A 24,604-nucleotide genomic window follows, 5' to 3' on the forward strand; every position below is an offset into this window, starting at 1 on the left:
TTAGTTTTTCAGCTTCTGAAAGCACATTTTTTTTATATAAAAATATACAGAAAGGATTGTGATTAATCATATATATAATTACAGTTTGCGTGCTCGCAAAAATACTATTCAAGATGAAAGGAAAATATCGTCCGGAATTGATAAGGTCGAAATCCGCAACGTGAGTTAGGTTTTATAAATCCATACAAAAATAGGGTCATGCTTTATGTAAATAAAGATTATTTACAGCCAAAATTCTGTCAGAGATGTTCCAAATATTATTTCGATTACAGACTCCAAATAATATTTCAACGAATGGGTTATAATATGTGAGGCTGCTTTAGTTTTAAGAACCAAAGGTTTTTATGCCCATAAAGATAAATGACTTCGTGTTCGCTCCTATTAAATAAATGACCATTCAATTAAGAGTTTTGGTAATTAAATAATCCTTCAAGGCTGTTTTATATTAATTATTGTTATTGAACAAAAATAACAAGTATGATAAAATAAACAAAAACAAAAAAAAATATCAAGTGGTTTTCTTTATATAAGTAAGTTTCAATTATTTTCGTAACAATTCGAAAATAAACTTTATTCTAAAAAGCAACGAAAAGTTTGTTTAAATTAGAAGACAGGTAAGAAAATAATTGACTTTAGATGTGATATGGCGCTCAATGTCTGATAATAGAGTAAGCATTGAAACATTGTTTAGAAAATAAACTTTTCTGAACAAGCTACAATAAAATAAATCTAAAAATTGCAAATAATTATCTCTTTAACCTTAAGCTTACAGCTTAATGCCTAAATAAATGGATTATATAAAACAAAAATCAAATAGGACTGATAATATCAGAGAATAGCGCGTTCAATCACGAAGGTAAAAACAACTCTGCTTTATTATTAGAGATAATGTTAACCCCATATTAAGTAATATCCTCAAAGATGGAATAAAGAATACAATTGCAATACGTAGAAAGGAAATCCAGTTATTTCATTCATTTATCCAGTCTTTTCAGCGAAGCATACGGGAATATTTAAAGAAAATATCGGTCCGGACTGATAGACCGCGGAAGCAGAGTGTGTAATGCAGTAAGGTCGTTTATCACACGGTACGTGATTCGGAGCTCCAATTGAATTCTGTGTTCTATTGGTTACGGTAGGGACATGAACTTTATAAACCCCGACCCAAAAAAATAGCGGTGTTTGTTTGGACAGTTTTGTCTGTCCGTAGGTCTTTAGGTCCTTGTTTGTTCTACTAAGCTATATTGTGTTAAGAATATCTGCTCAGTCAGTGAGTTCTTTTATTGCTGGAATATGGCTTTCAGTCATACTATTGATAATTCTACCGACGCTACGTACACTGGTGCTACTGCCAAAGCATAACTGCACTGGATAACATTAAAAAATTGAGCTAATAAAAATAACCACCAGGTGGTGCTTCGGAAAGTGTTAATGACGAGGTTTTTAAAAAATAAGAGATATAAAACATTTTTACCTATCGCTTGTGCTCTGACTTTAAAGAAAATAGTCTGATGTCAGAAAGTAAATCACGTCTATTCTTATTCAAATACTCGTTTCTCCAAGACCATTGTTGTTGTAGGGATACACCACTGTAGTAACTGAATAAATCATTCAGTATACCTCACTACACTTCTCTTTAATTCATTTATCATGCATACTATTTTCAGATATCGATTAACATGCCAGTATATTTTTAAATAAGTCGAGAGATTGGTGATAATAAAGCGCATTCAAGCTACAACCTATAACAATAAAGTTAATATTCCATTAGAGGCTACAAGTAAACAAGTGAAAACGTATTTTCTTCACCGTTTTCGAGGCTTTGGAATGCGACCAGGTGTAAAAGATTAAGCCTTCTATATAATCATTTTCTGTCATAACAATACTTTTTGCACAGATTTTCAATGGAAAATGTTTCAACAAAATACGTTCCAGTTTAGGTAGACCCCTCTCTTTTCATAAAACGTTTCATAGAATTGTGTAGTTTATAAAAAATACAGTTTTAGTAGGTATTTATGATACAAATGCGCATACTTGAAAAAAGTGAGATAGAAAAAAGAAACAGACGTAGACGAAGATTAAACAGCGTATAAAATTTGCTAAACTCTGTACTTACCTAGCGAAGTGTTTGATTTCCACCAAAAAGTAAAGTAAGTTTAGAGATGCTATTTCTTTATAGAGATTGTGTTAGCCAAGGATGCCAGCTAAGTTTATGAGTTAGGGATGCGCAAGTGATGTAGCTGATGATCTTTGATGACGTAATGGTGAGCGCTGTGAGGTCCAGAGTTTGCAATTTGGAAACATAGATTCCAATTTTCTCTGGGGCTTTGGCCGTGCCTGGTTACCTCGCTAACGATAAAGACTTGCTCCCAAGTGATTTAGCGTTCCGGTACAATGTCGCGTAGTAACCGATTGAGGGATGGGTTTAATATAACTGTTACAGCCCTATCAGGTTAGCCCGTTGCGATCTTAGATCTGCATGATCACACATGCACCAGTCAAGGGCTAACTTATAGAAAATTAAAGGCAAATATGTGCTTAACTAGCACATAGTCTAATCATAGACTGGTTGTAACAAAATTTATATTTTTATCATTTAAAATATTTTATGAAACAGTAAACCCTTTTCCGGTCAACCTTCTGTGTAAGTCGGTAGTTTCAAAGTTTCCAGTGGCTTAAACAGAACTACTAATTTATTAAAAAATTCAGTATGATACTCGTATGAAAATAAAATAAACTTGTGAGGCAGTTTTTCAACTAGAGATGTGCAATTCAACAGTGGCAACTGGTATTTTAAGATTCAGCTTGGAAAATAATATTCAACAGTTTTTTCATCTTGGATTTTAAATTTGTGTCATAGTGTATTAAGTGTACTCTAGTGTATTCTACAATTCAAACCCTCTTATTTGATACCCATATTGAGGTAGTTGTGAAAGAATATGTAATCCGCCATTTTCGGCGGCGGCCATCTTGAGCAGATTTTCATCAAACATAGCTGAGAAAACTCCCGACTAATTTACCTTTCAAACAAAAAGACTAGATCAAAATCGGTTCATCCGTTTGGGAAATGCGAAATCACAGACGGGGACAGACACAGACACGTCAACCTTAAAGCAACCCGTCGTTTTTTCATCGGAAGTTAAAAACATAGCATTTCTAAACGCGTTTAGTAATTCTAGAATCGGTTTCCACGCGGCTTTATATCGGAATGCTAAATCGCTTTGCGGCACGACGGCACAGGGTTGTAACTTAGCAACGACCGGAACCATAGATAGATATTGAAGTAAGATCATCATTTTATCATCGACCCATTACCGGCCGGCCCACTACAGTACACGGATCCTCATAGAATGGGAAGGGTTAATGCAATAGTCTACCACGCTGGCGCAGTACAGAATAGCAGTATCACACGCTCTTGAAGAATTACATAGGATATTAATTCATCTATGTCTCATTCCATTTGAACCTAAGTATTGTTAGAATATTATCAAATATAATGTTAATTAATACAAGTAGCGCCATCTATGGACATTGAGGTGAAAGTTTGTGTATTGTCTATGTATGAATGACTTGCATTAAATCAGTCTATATGAAACCAACAACCAACGACTTTTATTAGGTTATGGGCTACTCAGATTTTGTAAAGTAAATTAAAGTTATTGCGTTTTTAGAAGAGTTATTGTTAGTTTGTTAGTTTATTTTACGCTTGTGACATCAATCAAGATGAACTCAAGTCTTATTGCGAGTGTGCCAAAGCTCAAGGGTCGTGAAAATTATGATGACTGGGCGTTCGCCGTACAGAACTTGCTAGTTCTTGAGGACACGGACAAATACCTCAAGCAAGAAGCAGCGGCGACAGATGCAGCACAGGCAGTAGCAGATGCCAGAACACGCGCAAAATTGATCCTGACTATTGACACATCATTGTTTGTGCACATAAAGGAGACGAGGACAACAAAGGAGTTATGGTCAAAACTCAAAGCTCTATTTGATGACGCGGGATTTTTAAGAAGAATAACTTTATTACGTCATTTAATCTCCATCAGACTATAGTCGTAAAAATGTAATAGGCCCGTTTTGACATTTGTCATCGCGACGTAACTAGTTATGGAACCATAAGACTCGGGACTCGATACTCACGATAAATCAATTCAAGTTTGTATCAGTACTTGATTGATATTATTATGTATTGTAAAGTGTTCGTTAGTTCAAAGTATTCCTTTAACTTCACAACCAATACGCGTGACTGGCTGTTGATTATACGTCCACTTTTCAACATGTTGAAACAGAGTTAGTACTATATAACAACAAACACAAAAATCGAGTCAAATCACTATGTTTAAATTAATTTCCAAAATAGAAGAGCTATAATAGTAAACGTAATAGTAAACAATATATGTATATCAAACTTAAACGAGCGCCCAGTCAACTTGAGGAACGAAAAACTGCGCAGTGCGCGCGGGACGCTTTAGTCATGTGCCGCTTGGTCAGATACATCAACTCAGACTCATTATTTAGAACCCATTTTGAGAACCAAGCTCATTCTTTGCAGTAAAGATAACTACACAATATTTAATTTCGATATTCTGTAAAAAAATGGTTACAGCTCTAGTATAAAAAAAAAATAGACTGAGAACGTAACTGTTTTCGGAACGTTTCGCAACAATTATAAATTTCATGCTACTATAAAGTAAGCGCAAAAAGAATATTAGCGATATATTCTTTCATATTATTTAACGTTCCAAAAAAATTTACGTATTTTTTAAAACACTGTATGTAATTGATTTTTATTTTATTGTTTCTTTCAGTTTCGTTCCAAGTTACATTCTATGGTCTTGCACAAATGTCAAAACGGGCCTATTACATTTTTACGACTATAGAAACATGTGAAGATATGACTAGTTACGTTACGCAGATTGTGGAAACTTCGCAACGATTAAGCGGTACTGGATTCATTATAAACGATGATTGGGTAGGGTCATTATTACTAGCTGGTTTACCAGATAAGTTTATGCCAATGATCATGGCAATAGAGCATTCCGGGATCCAGATCACGGCAGATTCCATAAAAACAAAATTGTTAGATATGGAAAATGGCGGCTCTGTTGAAGTGAATGGAAATGACAACTCAGCACTTATTGCTCGAAGTTGGCAGAAAAAGAAACTTGGTAAAGTTGGCAGCAATAGCAAAAATGGCGGACCGACTCCGAATATCTATGCACCGAGTACGTCAATGTCAAACTCAAATGACAGAAATAATAAAACAATAACATGCTACAAATGCAAACAATCAGGACATTTCATGTCTCAATGTCCATTTAGAAACAAAAAAAAAGAGAAGAAAAAGCAAACAAATGCATTTAGTGTTGTTTTTCTGAGCGGTAACTTTAATAAATGTGACTGGTATGTTGACTCGGGAGCCAGTACACATATAACTACAAACGAAAGTTGGTTGATAAATAGGACGAATTCGTCAAGTTTACCTGAAATCACAGTAGCAAACAACATGAAAGTGCCTGTATTATGTGCCGGCGACGTAGATGTCACGACGAGTTTCGGTTACAAGGTAACAGTGAAGAACGTGTTGTGCGTACCGACTCTTGCGACTAACCTGCTATCAGTTAGTGAATTGATAAGAAATGGAAATAGTGTTGTGTTTGAACCCAACCGATGCCTCATAAAAAACAGATTAGGCAATCTAGTTGCGGAAGCTGAACTTGTAAATAATGTATACAAGTTAATCTTGGTAAATGAAACTTGTTTGTTATCATCATCAACAGTAGATGGACAAACATGGCATAGAAGGCTTGGACACTTAAACAGTACAGCTATGAACAAGATGAAGCAAGGTTTAGTCAATGGAATGGATTACTCAGACAAATTTGTGACAAGTAAGTCTAGCTGTCAAATTTGCTGTGAAGGCAAACAATCAAGATTACCATTTACGAAAGGTACACGAGCTACAGAAATCTTGCAGATTGTGCACTCAGACATCTGTGGACCGATGGAGTGCAAATCCATTGGTGGTGCAAGATATTTTTTGCTATTTATTGACGACTTCACCAGAATGACCTTCATATACTTCTTAAAGTGTAAAAGTGAAACACTGACTTGTTTTAAAGAGTTTAAGTCAATGGTGGAGAACTTTCAAAACAGAAAAATAAAAATATTGCGCACAGACAATGGATGTGAGTATTGCAGCAATGATTTTAGAGATTTTTTGAAACATGAAGGGGTAATTCATCAAAAATCAAATGCTTACACACCAGAGCAGAATGGACTCAGTGAAAGAAGCAATCGCACCATTGTGGAGAGAGCTAGATGCCTACTCTTTGAAGCAGAATTAGATAAAAAATTTTGGGCAGAAGCTGCAAATACTGCAGTATATCTCAAAAACAGGTCTACAGCTTCAGGTATTGAAAAGACTCCATATGAGATGTGGTTTGCTAGGAAACCAGATTTACAACATTTACGTGTATATGGGAGTCCAGTGATGGTGCACACACCAAAAGAAAAAAGAGCCAAGTGGGACAGAAAATCAAGAAAACATATACTTGTTGGTTATAGTGATAATGTCAAAGGTTACCGAATATATGACCCAGTAAAGAACAAAGTCACCACAAGTAGGGATGTTATAATACAAGAAAAACCCAAGCCACAAGAGACAGTAACAGTTTCTCTAGAAAGCACAGATTCAGTGGGGGAGTTGGTAGAGGAATCTGTGGTGAAACTTGAACCCCTAAACAAATCAAGTTCTTCAGAATCTGATTATTTGGATGTTGATGAAGAAAGTTTAGAGTCAGAAGCTTGTGGAGAAAACCTGAACACTGAACAGACTAGTTCAGCTCCACAGAGTACAGAAGAAGCTTCAGATATACCACATGCAGACTCTACTACACCATTTTTTTCAGAAGTAACAGAGAAGCGTCAGAGGAGAAAGCCAGATAGATACGGTATTGTCAACATGTGTGCTACAGCTACAGGAGAAGATGAACTGGTATATGCAGAGGCCATCAGTGGGCCAGAGCGACTGATGTGGTCGCAGGCCATGGCAGAGGAGCTGCAGTCATTCCAAGACAATCAAGCATGGGAAGTTGTTGATACTCCCAGCAATGCGAGTGTAGTGCAATGTAAGTGGGTGTTTAAAAAAAAGTTTGACTCTGACAATAAAGTGTCATATCGTGCGCGGCTTGTAGCCAAGGGTTTTACCCAGAAGGCTGGTATTGATTACCAAGAAACCTTCAGTCCAGTGATTAGACATTCAACCCTGCGTTTGTTGTTTGCCATAAGTGTCCAGTTAGGCATGGATATCACTCATCTGGATGTGAAAACAGCTTTCCTTAATGGTCATCTAAAAGAAAGCATATTTATGCATTTACCTGAAGGTTTTCCCATAAATAATTCAAATAAAGTTTTAAAGTTGAGAAAAGCTGTTTATGGATTAAAACAATCATCTCTAGCATGGTATAAAAGGGTTGAGGAGATACTATGTAAATCAGGATTTAGAAAATGTAAATTAGAACCCTGTGTATTTGTTAAAAATCATAGTGATAATAAGAAAACTATAGTTGGACTGTATGTCGATGATTTTCTAGTATATTCAAATTGTAAGTCTGAATCTGATAATTTAATAGAGATTTTAAGCCAAAAATTTAAAATAAAGAATTTAGGTCAAGTGAGAAATTATTTGGGCATGAGAGTTAACATTAACAAAAGTACCAATATAATTACTTTAGATCAAGAACAGTATATTAATCAGTTACTTGAAAAATTTCATATGTCTGAATGTCATGCAGTAGAAACTCCTATAGAATGTAAATTGAATGTTGATAAGTCTAATGTATGTGAACAAAAGCTACCTTATCAAAAATTAATAGGAAGTTTAATGTACTTAGCTGTCCTAACTCGTCCTGATATTTCCTATTCAGTCAGTTATTTAAGCCAGTTTAACAACTGTTATTCTTATGTACACTGGAATTGTGCAAAAAGAATTCTGAAATATTTATCACAGACTAAAACCTATTGTTTAAAATATTCTAAAGAAAGTGCAGAGCTTGTAGGTTTTGTGGATGCTGATTGGGCAAGTGATGCCACTGACAGACGCTCATATACTGGTTTCTGTTTCACTAAATCAGGTGCTGTAATTTCTTGGGAGAGCAAGAAACAAAGAACTGTTGCTCTTAGTAGTTGTGAAGCAGAATATATGGCTTTGTCGGAAGCATGTCGAGAAGCAATATATTTACAGAAGTTAGAGTTTGAAATAATTGGTTCCTGTACTAAAATTATTATGTACAATGACAGTCAGAGTGCATTAAAGTTAGCAAATAATGATCAGTCACATAAACGGTCCAAACATATTGATGTCAGGTATCATTTCATTAGAGAAGTTTTAAGAAATGATATAATTGAAGCTAGATATTTGTCAACAGCTAACATGCCTGCTGACTTGCTAACCAAAGGTCTGCCAGCTGTTAAACATTATAAGTTCATGAAAGATTTTGGAATTGTTAATTTAGAATAGCCAAGGCAGGACTGTATACTGTATTTGTTATTGTATATTGAGTTTAAAAGTTTTTTTTTGTGTAGCTTTACCTCTCCACTGTATGTAATACTTTGAAAGTGTTGTTATTTTTGATAAAGTGGGGGTGTTAGAATATTATCAAATATAATGTTAATTAATACAAGTAGCGCCATCTATGGACATTGAGGTGAAAGTTTGTGTATTGTCTATGTATGAATGACTTGCATTAAATCAGTCTATATGAAACCAACAACCAACGACTTTTATTAAGTATATTATAAGAGTTACCTTGGCCGCTTTGGCGCAGTACGGAATAGCGGCATCACACGCTCTTGAAAAATTACATAGGATATTAATTCATCTATGTCTCATTCCATTTGAACCTAAGTATATTTTAAGAGTTAGCTTGGCCGCTTTGGCGCAGTACGGAATAGCGGCATCACACGCTCTTGAAGGAAAACAGGATATTAATTTATCTATGTCTCATTCCATTTGAAGCTAAGTATATTATAAGAGTTAACTTGGCCGCTTTGGCGCAGTAGGAAATAGTGGAATCACATGCTCTTGAAGAATTACAAAGGATATTAATTCATCTATGTCTCATTCCATTTGAACCTAAGTATATTATAAGAGTTACCTTGGCCGGGTCATCGGTGTCCAATGCTGCACCATACCACGGGTATTTCTGTTCGTGGACCAGACTGTCATTGAAGGTCGCGTACAGCACCATATGCCCGTCAGCAGACATCCACAACGCTGATCGAGATTTGAGGATTTCCACTGCAACAAAAATTACTTCTAAACTAAAGTTTTATATACTTTTATATTTTGCTATGGAAAAGTGAGACCTCCTGGCACAGGTGTTTAGATACTTAGGAGGTCTCCACAACATGTAAGAATAATATTAGGGGGTAAGAAAGAAACAAACGATTTTTATTTTTTTATTTTAATCTTCTTTTATGATTTCCGTAATATAACATGTCCTGCTGGAGTAGGAATCCTTATCCAATTAAGTACCTTAAATATATTGTAAATTTAATATGGCCATTGCCCAACTAGTAATTAAAAAAAAAATTAGAAGATATTACAGACTTAATGTCCCACATAGCGGTTGCGGCCGTACCTTTGAAAAAGCTGTGAACTAGTGGTAGTAGGTATATTTAGTTTTCAGCAATACACCCGTGCGAAGCCGGTGTGGGTCGCTAGTATGGTATAAAATTTTCTTTAAAGTAAAAATACCATGGACATTAACACTATTTTATGTCTTTTTTAGTTAAATTTAAATACTTTTAGTTTTTGAGTTTTTTTTAACTATGATGGCTGTAATAAAAACAGCACCTAAATTATAAACTTGTAATAGAGGTTTTGCACGTGCCACAAAGTCTATTACCCCAGCCAACCTTCGCATAGTTAAGTAAACACTGCATTAAGTATTTAAAGGGTTACTGTGAAACTGAATTTAATTGAAATATGAGGTGGATAGATTAATTATTTCCTTTTGTGTACGTCATAATGTAAGTGGGCATTTTAAGTATGCTTCTTCTATCAGATATGCAGTGGCTTGCACTTCACATATGCAAAAACGCACTGCCCACACAGATTTTTTTATATAACTTGTATGAGAAGAGGAATTTACATTTAGTCCCATATTGCAGTCATATAATTGCAATATTTGAATTTATGAATTATCCTATAGGTTAACTATCACATAGGTTCGGGGTGCCGTATACAAACAGTGTCTTCCTAAGTAAAAAAAAAAAACTTCGTACCTATATGTATTCCACAAAACCGATGTATGTTCCGAAATGTTACCTCGCACTATTTGAGTTACAATATTTTTGGAGCCTTTTAAGGCCAGATTATTGATGGTTAAATCCACAATTGGACATGGTAGGTGATGCTACCATAGCTAGTTTCGTCAGCCTTTATTATCATCAAGTTATAGATAATTGCATTTCACAATTTGAAACGGTGATAGCCTAGTGTTTTCAGCTTTCCTTTCGGGGGTACCGAGTTCGAACCCCAGCATGCTCTTCTATCTGTTCGGAGGTCCGTAAATTTTTAATTTGAGCATAATAATATCACTTGCTCTAACAGTGAAGGATAACATCGTGAAAAACTGCATCCTAAGAGTTCTCCATAACGTTTACTAAGGCGTTGGAAGCCTACCAATCCGCACTAGGCCAGCGTAGAAGACTAGATGGCATACTAAGTTGACGGTGCCCATGATGATATTTTATCAAAAGTTACATGAATACCAGCTAAATTAAATCTAGACAAATAGCAGCCCTACCAAGGCACATAGATCACTCTGTAATGCAGGAAAAGTGGTTTGAATTAATGTGAAGAGATAGCTTTAGAACTAAAGCGAGAGCTTAGCTTGAACAAACGCAAATACAACGTTCTATGGAACTTGGTATTGTGAAATGAACTATGCATCCATTACTTTGGATTCATTTTGTTATGCCGAAGGTATGTTACTAAAAGGTTTAGCTTGTGCATTCCAATCGAAGTTTGTCTTTATCTATGCATTTATTTTGTTCTTTCATGATTCCAAAAGTAGGTATACGGTTTTCATACTGCATCATATCAACACACTAGCGGCACCTTCAGGACTCGGGTCTCCGACCCACAATAAGAAGGGAGTTCACCACGCAGGCCCTGTGCGGATTGGTCGACTTCACATGCCTCTTCACAATGAGAGCTCTCTTTTTTTTCATATACCTCTTTTTATATCATATACTACGACAGTACAAAAATAGCTATCTAGCCCTAAAGTAAACGTAGCTTGTACTATGGGTACTAAGTTGACTAACAAATAACACCATGACTCTATAAACATTCATGTTCATCACACCGACATTTTCCAGTTATGGGAATCGAACCAAAGCCATTGAAAGCAGGGTCGCTGCTCACTGCCCCAAGCGGCTGTCTCAGGCATGCAGGTTTTCTTAAGAAGTTTTTCAAGCAAGTCATATTTTAATTGCTTATAACGCACTTAACTTAGAAAAGTTTTTAATTAATTCGTTTGTGAGAATTTGGAACGTTATACGTATCCTATTTCTGTTTAAGTGTCCCTACATTTAGAGTGTTAGCAGTTAGCACGCTGCAAATTGCAGTTACGATGCAATTTTATTGCAGTTACATAGAAGTGCATTCGTTGCATTAGAATGCGAAATGTTATTGTACTGATTAAGTGTCCAAATGCGGACTGTAAACTTGCAAATTGTAGCTTGGAGACAATTATGTTGTTATACAGCGGAACTGCATCTGTTAAAGTAGAACACATAATGTAATTGTCTACACAGCCTCCTTTGAACTATCTATATGCCAGCTGCATTTTATTTTATTTAGAATGCAGTTCAATTGCCGTTTAGATGCAGTTTGGTTGGAATATGCAGGTGACAGAACTTAATCTGCTTCAGTTCTAGTAGTTTACGAGTATTGAAATACTATGGCGTCATCATGAAATTTACATTAAAGGGACTTAATTGCATTGGTTTTAGTCACGAATTCAATTTATTTTTACTTAAAATAAATTCTGCATAAAGCCGCTGATCTACAATCAGCGACTCTTTGCATTAATTCGTGAACACGTATGCAACTAAACTATATAAGATCTTTTTTAATCTGAATTTACAGTATTTCGAAAATTATCCTACTGCTATTATTATCCTATTAATTTTAGTTTTTAATTATTTCCCTACGAAAATTACAAGTCGCCTTTTAATGTGAACTATAGTGATTCTTAACCGTTTTTTTTAAATATATCGAGTGATTTAGACGTAGGTATGTCGATTTAAATATATATTCCTACTATTATGTTTTTATAAATCTTATATTGTAGGTACCTACTGATAACGGAATAGTAATTGAAAGTCGTTTGGCAGTGTACTCAACCCATCCCTACCAGTAACCAGTTACTAAGCAGTTTTTTTACAGGTTCGACTTTGCTGGTAAGATATGGTACGTAGCTGCGGTCAAAGTCTCCTTTCAATCAGAAAAGATGGAATTGCAGTTCAAATGCAGTCCGTTGGTTAATACAGGTAAGTTTTCAAAGTTAAACCCTTAAACATAATAATAGATTGACCGATTTAATTCATTTTTGTTTTTTTTTTCCTAATATTTAAGTTAAATTATTCATTGTAACTTAGCTTTAAATATTTATACTTTTAAAGGTTGATATTAACAGACTAATAATTAACTGTAAATAATTTATAGGAATGACTTTTTATATTTTAATGAATGCTGTGATAACCGGTAAATAGCTGAACATTTACTATGTGACTCATTCCAAAAAAAGAGGAAGTTTTATTAGTATCTACTGTTGGTTGTCTATTATAAATAAATAAATAAATAAACCCAGAAGTTTATTTATTTATAATGGACAGATCTGTATTTTGAATGGGTAGATCTTCGAACAAGAGTGCGAAGATCTATAGAGCCTTAGTTTCAGCAAAGTCAAAGTATTTCATATATATCTGTCTAACTATTTCGAACATGTGGCTTGTGGACTCAACTGGTGTGTGTTGTAGACAATACACACATCGCCACCTAGCCCCAAAGTAAGCGTAGCTTTTGTTATGGGTACTAAGATGACTGATGAATATTTTTAGGAATTATATATAAATAAATACTTAGAAAATACATATAAACTAGTGTTGCCCAAATGCAAGAACAAGACGAGACTTAGCCAGTCTTGGTCTTGGTCTTGCGCCAATACACCTGGTCTTGGTCTTGGTCTTGGTCTTGCGCTCCCAGTCTTGGTCTTGGTCTTGGTCTTGCAGCAAGAGTCTTGCAAGTCTTGCAATTACCTATTAGTCTATTACTATTTATTAAAGTTTACTTTAAATCTTAGAAAACGTATTAGAATTGGAACATTGTGAGCTTGAATTAACATAGCCATAGTAAAGATCAAGCAGATTAATAAATAACTGAAGATTTGATAAGAAATTCGAAAAATCAACTGACCTATATGTCGTTTTCCATGGAAGTAACTGTTTCTTAATAAACATTTATGATTTATAAGCTTACATTTGCTAAAACATGTAAAAAAACAAATTAATTACAATAACTTGACTGTATTTTAAAGAACAATACTTATCTGTCTAGAAAGAGATTGAACCCTCAACTTATAAGAAATTTAATAAAAGAGTTTTACGATTTATCATTTATTTGAATAAAAAATAAAATACAACACAAATCAACAGCTTTATCATTAGGTTATGATACTTTATATCAATTCTTTTGACCAAGAATTAATACAAAGTAACCATCTGGCTGACTCATCACTTAACCTATTTCTATGTTTTCTAATTACTAATGATGCTTTAGAAAATAACCTCTCAGCAGGTACTGAAGTTGCAGGTATTGAGAGAAAATCACGGGCCATTTTCGATAAAATCGGATACTCTGTCTCATGCGTCCTCCACCAATCTAAAATCACCAATCTGAAACTTATTTATTCTTTGGAACACCTGTAGGTACTCTTAAAATTCGAAATTATTTTGCATGAATAGTGTCAAATGTTATGATTTCGGCGCGGCGGCAACGATTGTTTTAGATTTCAAAAGAAGCCGCCGGCGCGTGTATCATAACCATGTACTTCCGAAAAGCGGCAAATTTCTTTGAGAAGTAAGTACAAAACCTTTGATGCCGCATTATCAAAGTGCCGATGGTTAAAACATAACTATGCATGCACTCAGTTTGATTTTAATAGATATTTTTTTATTCGCTATGTTTATGGTATTAGTCGTAATGCGCATAGGTCCAGTTTTTCATATTCTTTGATATAGTTTTTTGCGTCTCATAGAATTCCTAAGCGTACCTACCTACCTATACACCGAACTGTTACACCTAACTACTCCGTGAAATAGCGCTAAGTCCTAGCTGCAAGACGCAAGAGTCTTGCAGGCTATGTCTTGTTCTTGCTCAAGTCTTGCACGGTCAGTCTTGGTCTTGGTCTTGCTAAAAATACGCGGTCTTGTTCTTGGTCTTGGTCTTGCAAAAACGCAAGAACAAGACCAAGACTGCAAGACCAAGACTGAATTTGGGCAACACTAATATAAACACCCAGACCCTGAAAAACATTCATGCTCATCACACAAACATTTTACAGTTGTGGGAATCGAACCCACGGCCTTGGACTTAGAAAGCAGGGTCGTTGCAATCGGCCGTCGTTATTGTATACCAATAGTCGTTTCGGCTAACGGTTCTATAGCGAAAAGCTTGGCACAACATCTAGAGAAGCTATCGAGGAAAAGCTTACGACATAAACCTTTAAGTGTCGGATACAAAAGGCAGTAAGTGTCTTATATTCGAAACGATCGACACGTTATATTAAAATATTTACTGGTGGTGAAGAAATATACGTTTAATTGTAATGGAAGAGCGGAGTTTTCTGACACAGGGATAGTAATACTACTCTTAAAAGAAGACTTCAGCGATATATTGATACCACTTTGTTTCTTACCGAAATAAACTATTTTTATTTGTTTATATTATTCGGTGATTTTCACTTTCTCGACTTCCTATGTCGGCTGTTATAAATATCCCGTCCCGCAACTCACAGGAAAAAAGATATCTACACCCCCTTCTATGTATCTATATTATGGTGTTCTGTACTTCTTCTTCTCCTCCCTCTGCGTCTCCCTCGTCGTCTATTGTGATGAGTCTGTGTATGATTTGGGTAAGATCTATTTATTCCGCTTTATTATTAAATGTTATTATTAATATTATGTTATTATTATAACGTTTATTTCTTCCCGGCACTTCAGCACCAGGTTTACACGTGCATGTATTGCTTAATATACCATAATCGGATCGAAACCAATGCAATAAAGTCTTCATCACGAGTTCCGCTGGACCAAATGGTGCTTTTTGATAGCGATACCGTAAGTTACTTTAAATATTATTCAAAGCGCTACAGTTATCTCTGTAATATTTGAATAGTTTCTTTAATTTCTCCATGTTCCCTTAAACAGATCTTGACCCGATGAAAATGGGACTACATGGGAAGTATGCCGTCTCAAACAAAACAAATAAATTTTAAAATCGGTTTATAAATATACTTAGAATATACATATAAACACCTAGATACTGAAAAACATTCATGCTCAGCACACAAACATTTTCCAGTTGTGGGAATCGAACAATCGAAAGCAGGGTCGCTGCAAACTGCGCCAATCGGCCGTCAATATATAGTAGCGGTCTAACAAGTTCATGAGCACCTATGGCAGTTATATTAAACTCATGCCCCTAGTCGTTGTCGCTCGCAGAAATTTTAATTCTTAAATTGCTCCTATCGGGAATCGAACCTGGGACCTCCAATTAAAAACTACAGCGCTTAAAATGTATATATATATATATATATAAAAAATATATAAGTTTAAAGTTTTTGAAAATGACTGAATAACAACTATAACTGACTGATCTAATTAGAATAAATAAATAAATAAATTATTAGAATAAATAAAATCTAGTTTGTTAAATCTAGCACGTTGTTTGACGTCAAATCGGTGCAGCCATTCTAGCGCCTAGTTCGGTGCGTAATGAAGCGTGCCAATAAATATAATACAGGATGTTCTTATTTATCTTTTAATATTTTTTTCCAAACTTTTATTTTACATAGCCCTTCCAATATAGTGTTCATTATTCTACGCGTCAATCTCTTTCATTCGAGACCCCTATAGAGGGAAATTTGAAATAATGTAATTCGACATTTCGTGGTGGCGACCATCTTGGATTTGAAATTTGTCAAAGTATTTAGTGTTCTATTAGACAAGCATTTGATTCCCATTTTGTGGGAGTTGTGAAAAAAATATGTAACCGATCATTTGGTAGCGGCGGCCAATTTGGACTGATTTTCATGAAACATAGCAAAGAACACTCACGACGTACTTATGTTCATAACAAAAAAAAACAAAATCAAAATCGGTTCATCCGTTCGGAAAATATGATACCACAGACAGTGTGTCTTGGCACACTACAAGAGCTATTTTTCGGGCCTTACGCTGCGCACACACACGTCTTTATTAGTCACTAATATTAACCTAATATTTACATAGTCGGGCAGCCTTACACAAAAAAATAGTTATTCAGTGTTTCGTCACGCTCTGACATTTCAAATGTGTTATCAGTTCAAGTGTGACAAAACACTGCGTAACTTTTTTTTATATTAATAATTCAGCAGGTGGTCCACCCCATGGTAAGTGGAACCCCATCAAATATAAACAGAGCAACACTTCGCAGGGTATATGAGAGGTGTGTCCTGCAAAGTGCTTTCTCATTGCATCAATCTGTTAAGCCTCATTTGTCTGTAACTACACCAGCAACTACACCTCAGACTGGAACACAGTAATGCTGCTTTGCGGCAGAAATAAGCATGGCTCTGTCACAAAAACTCCATAAAGCGAGACAAGATGAAGCAAAACTATTCCTACGTTTGCCACTTTGAGTTTTGCTGAACAAACTTAAAGAAGCAGAATTTCTATTTATAAAGAATTGGATGAAGTAAATATTTTATTTTAAAGGTAGATTGAATCTCGTTACATTCCTATCACGTTTTGATGCGTGTCCAAAATTTTTACGCCCCTCGGCAATGCTCAAAAGTGGTGTTAAAAATAATTTTTGTTTTAAAAGTTTCAGATTCTGGATATAAAAAAATAAATATAAGTGTTGGTGTTACTTTTAATTTCCAGATTCATAGTAGGTGGTTACGGTCGCGGACTTTTTTCACAATGGTAGTCGACGATTTATAAATTGTAGGTGAAGATTTTGCTGATATGACATGTACATGCCAATCTATATATATATAATGAAAACGTTTGAGGCTCAATCACGCCTAAACCACTGATCGTATCGACATGAAACTACCACCATTCGATGCGAAATTTTTCCTAGATGGTTTATGGCTATCTATTTTTTGAATTCCAACATTCCTTAATTTTTTTATTGCTGTTTTACTTTTATGAACATTTATCCCGCTAATAAAAACAAAAGATAAGCATTTTCTCTTGATTCTTTTGTTTTCATGGATTTCAACAGAGTGTATTAAACGGATTATGGTTTTTTACATTCAGCTAAGAATCTATCACGGTAGTGGAGAACGGCTGGACCAATTGGGCTTTTTTTTATCTTCAGAATTGTCAGGAGAAAGTTTTGTATGTAAGAAAATTTTAAAAAAGCCCGATAAAAAGTTAAAAATTTCGATGATAATCGAAGAATTCCCATCTATATAGTCACTCACCACGAAATCTCGGGAACCATAAGACTTAGAAACGTGAAACTTGGTAGGAATATTACTTTTGCTATGTAGAGGTCAGCTATGAATAGATTTTAAGAAATTCATTCCCCAAAGGGGATTGCGGGGGCGTTAACAATGAACAATTCCCGTTATTAAACTATAGCTTCTATAGACTTTAAATTTGGTAGGAATCTTCTGTAAGAGGTGTAGAAATAGGCTATGAACGAATTTTACGATAGCTCACCCCACAGGGGGTTGCGGGGGTGGGTATTAACAATTAATATTTTTAATTTTCCAGCTAAAGCTCCTACAAGCTCCAAATTTTGTAGGAATTTTCTATAAGTGATGTAAAAATGATTTATGAACAAATTTTACGATATCCCACCCCAAAGAAGATTGCGGGGGCGTTAACAATGAAAATTTTCAATTTCCAAGCGATAGCTCCTATAGACTCCAAATTTAGTGAGAGTGTTCTATATGTAATATAAAAATGATCTTCGAGCGGATTTTACAATGAATCACCTCAAATAAGGTTCGCGGGGGTGGGTGTTAACAATAAAAAATTTCAATTTCGAAATATAGCTTCTAAAAATTCTAAATATGGTAGGAATCTTTCTTTTTTATTTTTTTTTATTCACATAAAGAACATCTCAAAATGGATTTTAATAAAGTCTACTTCCGACAGGAATTGCGGGGGTGGGTGTTAAAATCTAAAATTTTTATTTCTAACCTGTAACTTCTACAGACTCCAAATTTGGTGGGGATCTTCGTGTATGTAGGGATATTCGTGTATTTCCTTACAACAATCGTCTTTTTGGCAGCGGAGAAAAAGTCATTGAGAGGTTTCAAAAACTTAACTTTACATGTAGCTATCCAATCAACGGACTAAGAATTTTACATTCATTTTACTTTTGCAGACTACATAACCGACGAATTCTTTTATTGCGGGATCGCGGAAATGTAACAGATTAAAATGAATGCATTTTCCAAGCACATGAGATGTGGAAAAGAAATTTAGTTACTTATTCCAATAGAATTCATAAAAAACATGCACAATTAATTTTCTATAAAAAATTGATGTTACGGAGAAAATTTTAGTTAACAGAAAATTCGGCGCACTTGAACCTAGACAGATTTCAACTTCACATATGAGACTTGCAATGACTTTAACTTAAACTTTCAATGCTCATTTCAAATTTTTTTCTTCATGTCAATTATTATTAATTTTTGGAAGAAAGGCACGGAAATGTTATAATGATTGCACATTGAAAGTTACAATGAATATTAGTGAGAAAAATCACCTGGATGAAAGATACAGGCTAAATCGATGGAATTTGGAATTTGAGTAAGTCTAAACAATATCGATGCTTACAGTTCTATCCGCGGGGCCTATTTATGTTCATACAAAAATAAAAAAAAGGAGAATAATAAAAATATGAAAAAATAAATAAAAATGAAACATAAAATGTAATTTGATGAGAGGTGCGTTTACAATCGAGCACAAACAAATAACTTAAAAATTTAAACAAGCACCATGTGATATAAAGTCTTTCTCCAACTTGGTGTCTCAGTCATCATCTATCTAACACCCAAGCATTTATGGAGACCATTCTTATACGTCCAATCAAACTATATTTACTATTAGATCTTGCTCCCCCGTGTTACCTAAGTATTTTTATTTATAATCTTCATAATTAGCCGGTAACCTTCTAAAGCCAATCGACAATCTTTTTGTATGATTCTAGAAATTGACTGCAATAGATTAGTTTGTAAATGGATATTATTAGACCGGGTGAAGTATGTCAGCCATTCTACTCTATCATAAGCCACTTCATTTTGTGCTTATAATAAAAGTCAGGATTCGACAATCTGATTTTTTTTTTTTTGGGTATATGTAAATATGCACTACCTACCTATTTTCGGTATTTATTTTCTTTACCATTGGTTGCCTGGAAGAAATCGCTATCAAGCGATAAGAAATAAAATTTGTATACCTTGTTTTTGTTGTACTTTTCTTTCCAAATGTATTTTTGGTGGTGTGCAATTAAAGTTTATTCATTCATTCATTAATACACTTTGCAGAACATCCTGTGTACGCATTAAGTGGCCGTGTAATAATAGCACAGCTGGTCACCCACATTTGTATCATCTCAGGGCGTTCACATTTATAGTTTGCCCTACAATCCAATCCAGTTTCTCTGACCGATTTAGGCCACGGTGGACGATCTCCAGAGAGATTTTCCAACTACGTGAGATATTGTGTACAAGCTTGTTACCAAAGACAGGTGCAATATCCATTTCTTCATTTAATTTCTTTGTATTTCTATATAAGTGAGCAGATGACTGCAAGTTCACCTGCTGGTAAGTGACGACACAGTCTTAGATGGTAAGGGCATAACGGGTTAGGGGCGTTGCAATAAATTAAACCCGTTATCGGTTTATACAGTATTCGGATGGGACGGTAGCTCCGACGTGTCCGGAAAGAGATCAGGAGCGGCACTTATAGCTTATTTGTTCTTTGTTCTTTCTCACAGGGAAAAGGCAAAGGTATAACACCTCCAATTACTAAATTATGGTAATAATAAATTTCTTGATACAAATACCTCATTTGCAAGAACGAAGGCTCGAACCCAGGATCTTGTCATCTGCAGTTGGCCGTGCTAACCACTAGACCAACGAGGAGTAGTATTATACTTGTAACATAAGATAAAACCAAAGCAAAGAGTCAGTACCGTGTCCGCGCTGTCGTACAAAGGACAACCGCAAAAATAAAACCAAACATTATTTGCTTTGCTGCACATACAATTTAATGTAATTTTTTGAGGCATATTCAAATGGGTTTTTATTTTTTTATTTATACATTTTATTTGTACACCACAAATAGGAAATAAAAAACTATGAATACAACAAAAATAAACTTAAAAAGTAGGATACAAAGGGCGGCCTTATCACTTAGTAGCGATCTCTTCCAGGCGACCTTAGGATTAGGAAAACCAAGGGAAACCGATTGGTGGGGTGTATTATTATTGTATACATACTTACGAACAAATACACACTAATACTTATCAAGATTACACACATAAAATACTAATAATAATAAATATAAAAAATAATAAACTAATATATACTAAAATTACTAAAATATACTTAAATATGAGTAAGAGTTAATCACTGTCGTCTTTATTGCTCAAGATAATGGTTAATAATGGTTAATTTTTAGTTTATATCTAATGCAATTTTAAAATCCTTACTAATACTATAAATGCGTTAGTGTGTTTGTTTATTTGTCCTTCCTTCCTGCCCTAATAAAGCAAGTAACCAACTTGATTTTTGGCATAGAGTTAGTTGAAAATACAACGAGAAGCATAGGTAAAGAGTAACATACTTTTTATCCCAGAAAAACAAGCGGTTTCCACGGGATGCATGATAAACCGTAATAAACGCGGACGAAGAACGCAGGCAACATGTAAGGTATTCCCATATTTTTATTAAAACTTAAAACGGTAAGATTATGTATTACAAAATGTACACGATGTGTCGCGATGTTACGACAAAAGGACGTAGTTCAAGAAAAATGATCCACACAATGGTACTTTAAAGGCATTAAGGGCCATATAAATAAATGTGGCAGACGTTGCAACGGTGTTTTGTATTTCGATAAATCGGTCAATTTTATTTTGGTACGTGCAACATGTTTACGAGTCACTCAGCGGGCGATGGAGAGAGCTATGCTAGGAGTATCTTTACGTGATCAAATCAGAAATGAGAAGATCCGTAGAAGAACTAGAGTTACCGACAGAGCTCAAAGAGTCGCGAAGCTGAAGTGGCAATGGGCAGGGCACATAGCTCGGAGAACCTATGGTCATTGGGGTCTTAAGGTGCTGGAATGGCGACCGCGTACCGGTAAACGTAGCGTAGGTCGGCCCCCAACGAGGTGGACATCAGGGGAGTCGCTAGGAGCCGCTGGAGGCAAGCGGCCCAGGACCGTGGATTGTGGATCTCCCTACAAAAGACCTATGTCCAGCAGTGGACGTCAATTGCTTGAAATGACGATGATGAACATGTATAGATATTGTTAGAAATTATATTTTAAAATGTCACATATCCTACCAAGATTGGTGTGCAAAAATTTGTCATTTTAGATTTTTTTTATATTATTCAACAATATTAGGATTGCTGCCGGACACAATTCCGGTGAAAAAGTAGTCTGAAGACAGTGGTGTGCAGCTATTGGAAGGTATATAATAAGTTGTAGAACGATCTGGTCGTAGGAACGTCTGAAGAATAAAGAATCTTCTTTAACAATGTATATCAGTCCCTAAGCGCGTCTTTGATGAAGGCCCATTTAAATGGTAATTTTTCATTTGTGAACTGAAATTAATTTTGTATGAAAGCTCCACGGATATTGTACGAAATCTTTTATTTTGATTACATCATGAATAAAAGAATCATATTTTTTAGCTTTTCTATATGCCCGAAGCGCAATCATTTCTAATTAGTTTCCATTGTTTAATTTTTAATTAGGTGGTTTTTAACTTTTGTCCCGATAACGACCTGACGTCACAATAAATGATTGTGTAGGTTTCTAAAAAACTAAAGTATCGTACCAAAATGGTAAAGAGAGAAGCCAAAACTAGGCCGAGTAACTAGCTTCATTTGCGAACACTAATATAACTTTTTATTTATTTTAAACACATACATATTTGCATGCATATCTTTGCATGCTTTATCATGACCATGGCTCTAGTTTATCTGAAATAGAGTTAATAAGGTGAAATTAAAATCATCAGTGATATTTTTTTAATTTAGTGAACCTCTTACCCGCTTAGACCCCTTCCCAAAATGATAATTTAATTACATAAACGCCAAAAAAAATAAAACCCTGAGTATTTAAATAAAAACATACCTATTCGAATTGTTAGTATATTTTTCAGAATACAGTCTGTAGGTACATAATAAAAGTAAGTGTGTTAAAGTGTATATAAAGATTGTTTGCTGAGGAAGACGAATCGTCTTACGAAATATCGATGACGAAGAATGTTTACGCATCAGTCTGTATCGCACCGGTGTCAGTCGGTAAATTTTCATCCGTCCCACAAATTTCGCGGATGCTCGTGAGGTTTTTTCTAGAAACTAAGATATTGAAATAACGGTGAATGTTTTGGGAAAAAGGAAATGTTTTAATTGTCAGTGTTATTTTTTTTGGTAATAGTTATATAAAAAAACTTGAGGGTAAATTTATAAATACTTCATACCGTCATACATAGCCAGGACCACATTCGGATTTTTTCAATTACAAAGGTTTTAATTTATTCGTTAAAAATATTGAAATTTTGTTCTATTTTAATGAAGTTAGTTAATTAATGATACATTAATGCTCCTTCAATTTGACTTATAAAACCACAACACCTTTCAAATGAATACGATTTTCTAACAGAATCTTGGATCGAACATTAAAAACAGAACATTAAAAATATTACCGACGTATCAACATAATACCTATCTAACGCGGCGTCAGCAACTTTCGAAACGTATTTTCACAGAGTAGGTACCTACTTTAAGAAATGATATGGGTAAGGAAGATTGATATGCACGCTAGCATATTTAAGCCACTCTTTCACTGGAGCGCGGATGTACTGCTCGGGATGTGTTTCAAATAGACCAATAGGACCGCTTCATTTTAAAGCTTAGCTTTCAAAAGGAAAGGAGGAAAGGGGCTTAACTAAACTATTGTCACGTGCAACGGTTCAGGTGCCTGAAGCTGGTATCTTTACCTATTACAATATCCACTGAATGAAATCGAATTGACTGAGACTTCTGTTATACTAATGCATTCTTTATACAGTTCCACTTTCTTCTGATATTACTTCTTCCACTATTTCTACTTGTTGGCCTTCGTTGTATTCTTCACTGATCCACCCATGCCGGAGAGAGATCGCCTTTTCACGGCGTCTCACACACACGCAATGTTATTGTAAATATAAGTAGACACAATAATTTTCGTCACTTAAGCCACCACTACGTCGTTAAATTGACCAGGATAAAATCGATTGATTTTGTTAGAATTTCAATTACGTTGCGTAATATTCTCGAACGTTCAATACGCAATGCAACGAAAATTCGACCTAATTTAAGACAAATTAACGTCGTCATACCTATCTATTGTTTAGCTGTGCCTATGGCATTGTGTTAACAACCGTAGATTATAGTACATATATATAAAAAAAGGGTGTGCGTGTAACCTTTACGCGAGATTGAAGAATAATTTTATTATTATTTTGACGTGACAACGTCTTATAAATTGGTTTGCCGGGTGACACTTCAAGAAACTGCGTTACGCTCCGCTCACGTTATGCGCTCACAATGAGAGCGAGTGAGAGGCACGCGTCCCTTCCACTCGGGCATGGTTAGCCCGCCTAAGAGCGAGAGAGACAGACATAAAAAGTGAAAGGCACGCGTCCCTTTGTAGTAAACGCTGTTTCATTGTACGCAAATGTATTGCAACTTATTGTATGTATATTTGTATATAAATACGTATGTATGTGTAAAGGTAAAAATATAATTTTGTTAATATGAAATTCAGTGCGAGATTCTTTGTATAAATTAATGTTTTAAATATAATTATTTGTATAAATAAATGTTTTAAATTGTTACTATTATTTCATCCTTCTTCCTACTATACGAATGAATATTCACATTAAAATTATTTTACCACTCAAAGTCGTTGTCACGTAAAACTTTCGCCCGTATACCGACTTTACAGGCAACCAATTTTTTTTTATGTAAGAGTAAAATGTTCCTGGGAGTATTTATTAATATATTTAGAGATTTTCAAAAAA

General features: G+C 35.0%; 1 protein-coding gene across 1 annotated transcript in view; it reads right to left on the minus strand.

The window, feature by feature from the left end:
* LOC120627175 (inactive dipeptidyl peptidase 10) overlaps positions 1-24,604 on the minus strand; it is a 167,899-nt gene that overhangs the window by 21,504 nt on the left and 121,791 nt on the right. Inside the window, exon 7 of the mRNA XM_039895043.1 lies at positions 9,159-9,301. Coding sequence (XP_039750977.1) covers positions 9,159-9,301 — 143 coding nt within the window. The remainder of the gene's footprint in view (positions 1-9,158; positions 9,302-24,604) is intronic.

Source organism: Pararge aegeria, chromosome 1, assembly GCF_905163445.1.
Source record: "Pararge aegeria chromosome 1, ilParAegt1.1, whole genome shotgun sequence".
Classification (NCBI taxonomy): Eukaryota; Metazoa; Arthropoda; class Insecta; order Lepidoptera; family Nymphalidae; genus Pararge; species Pararge aegeria.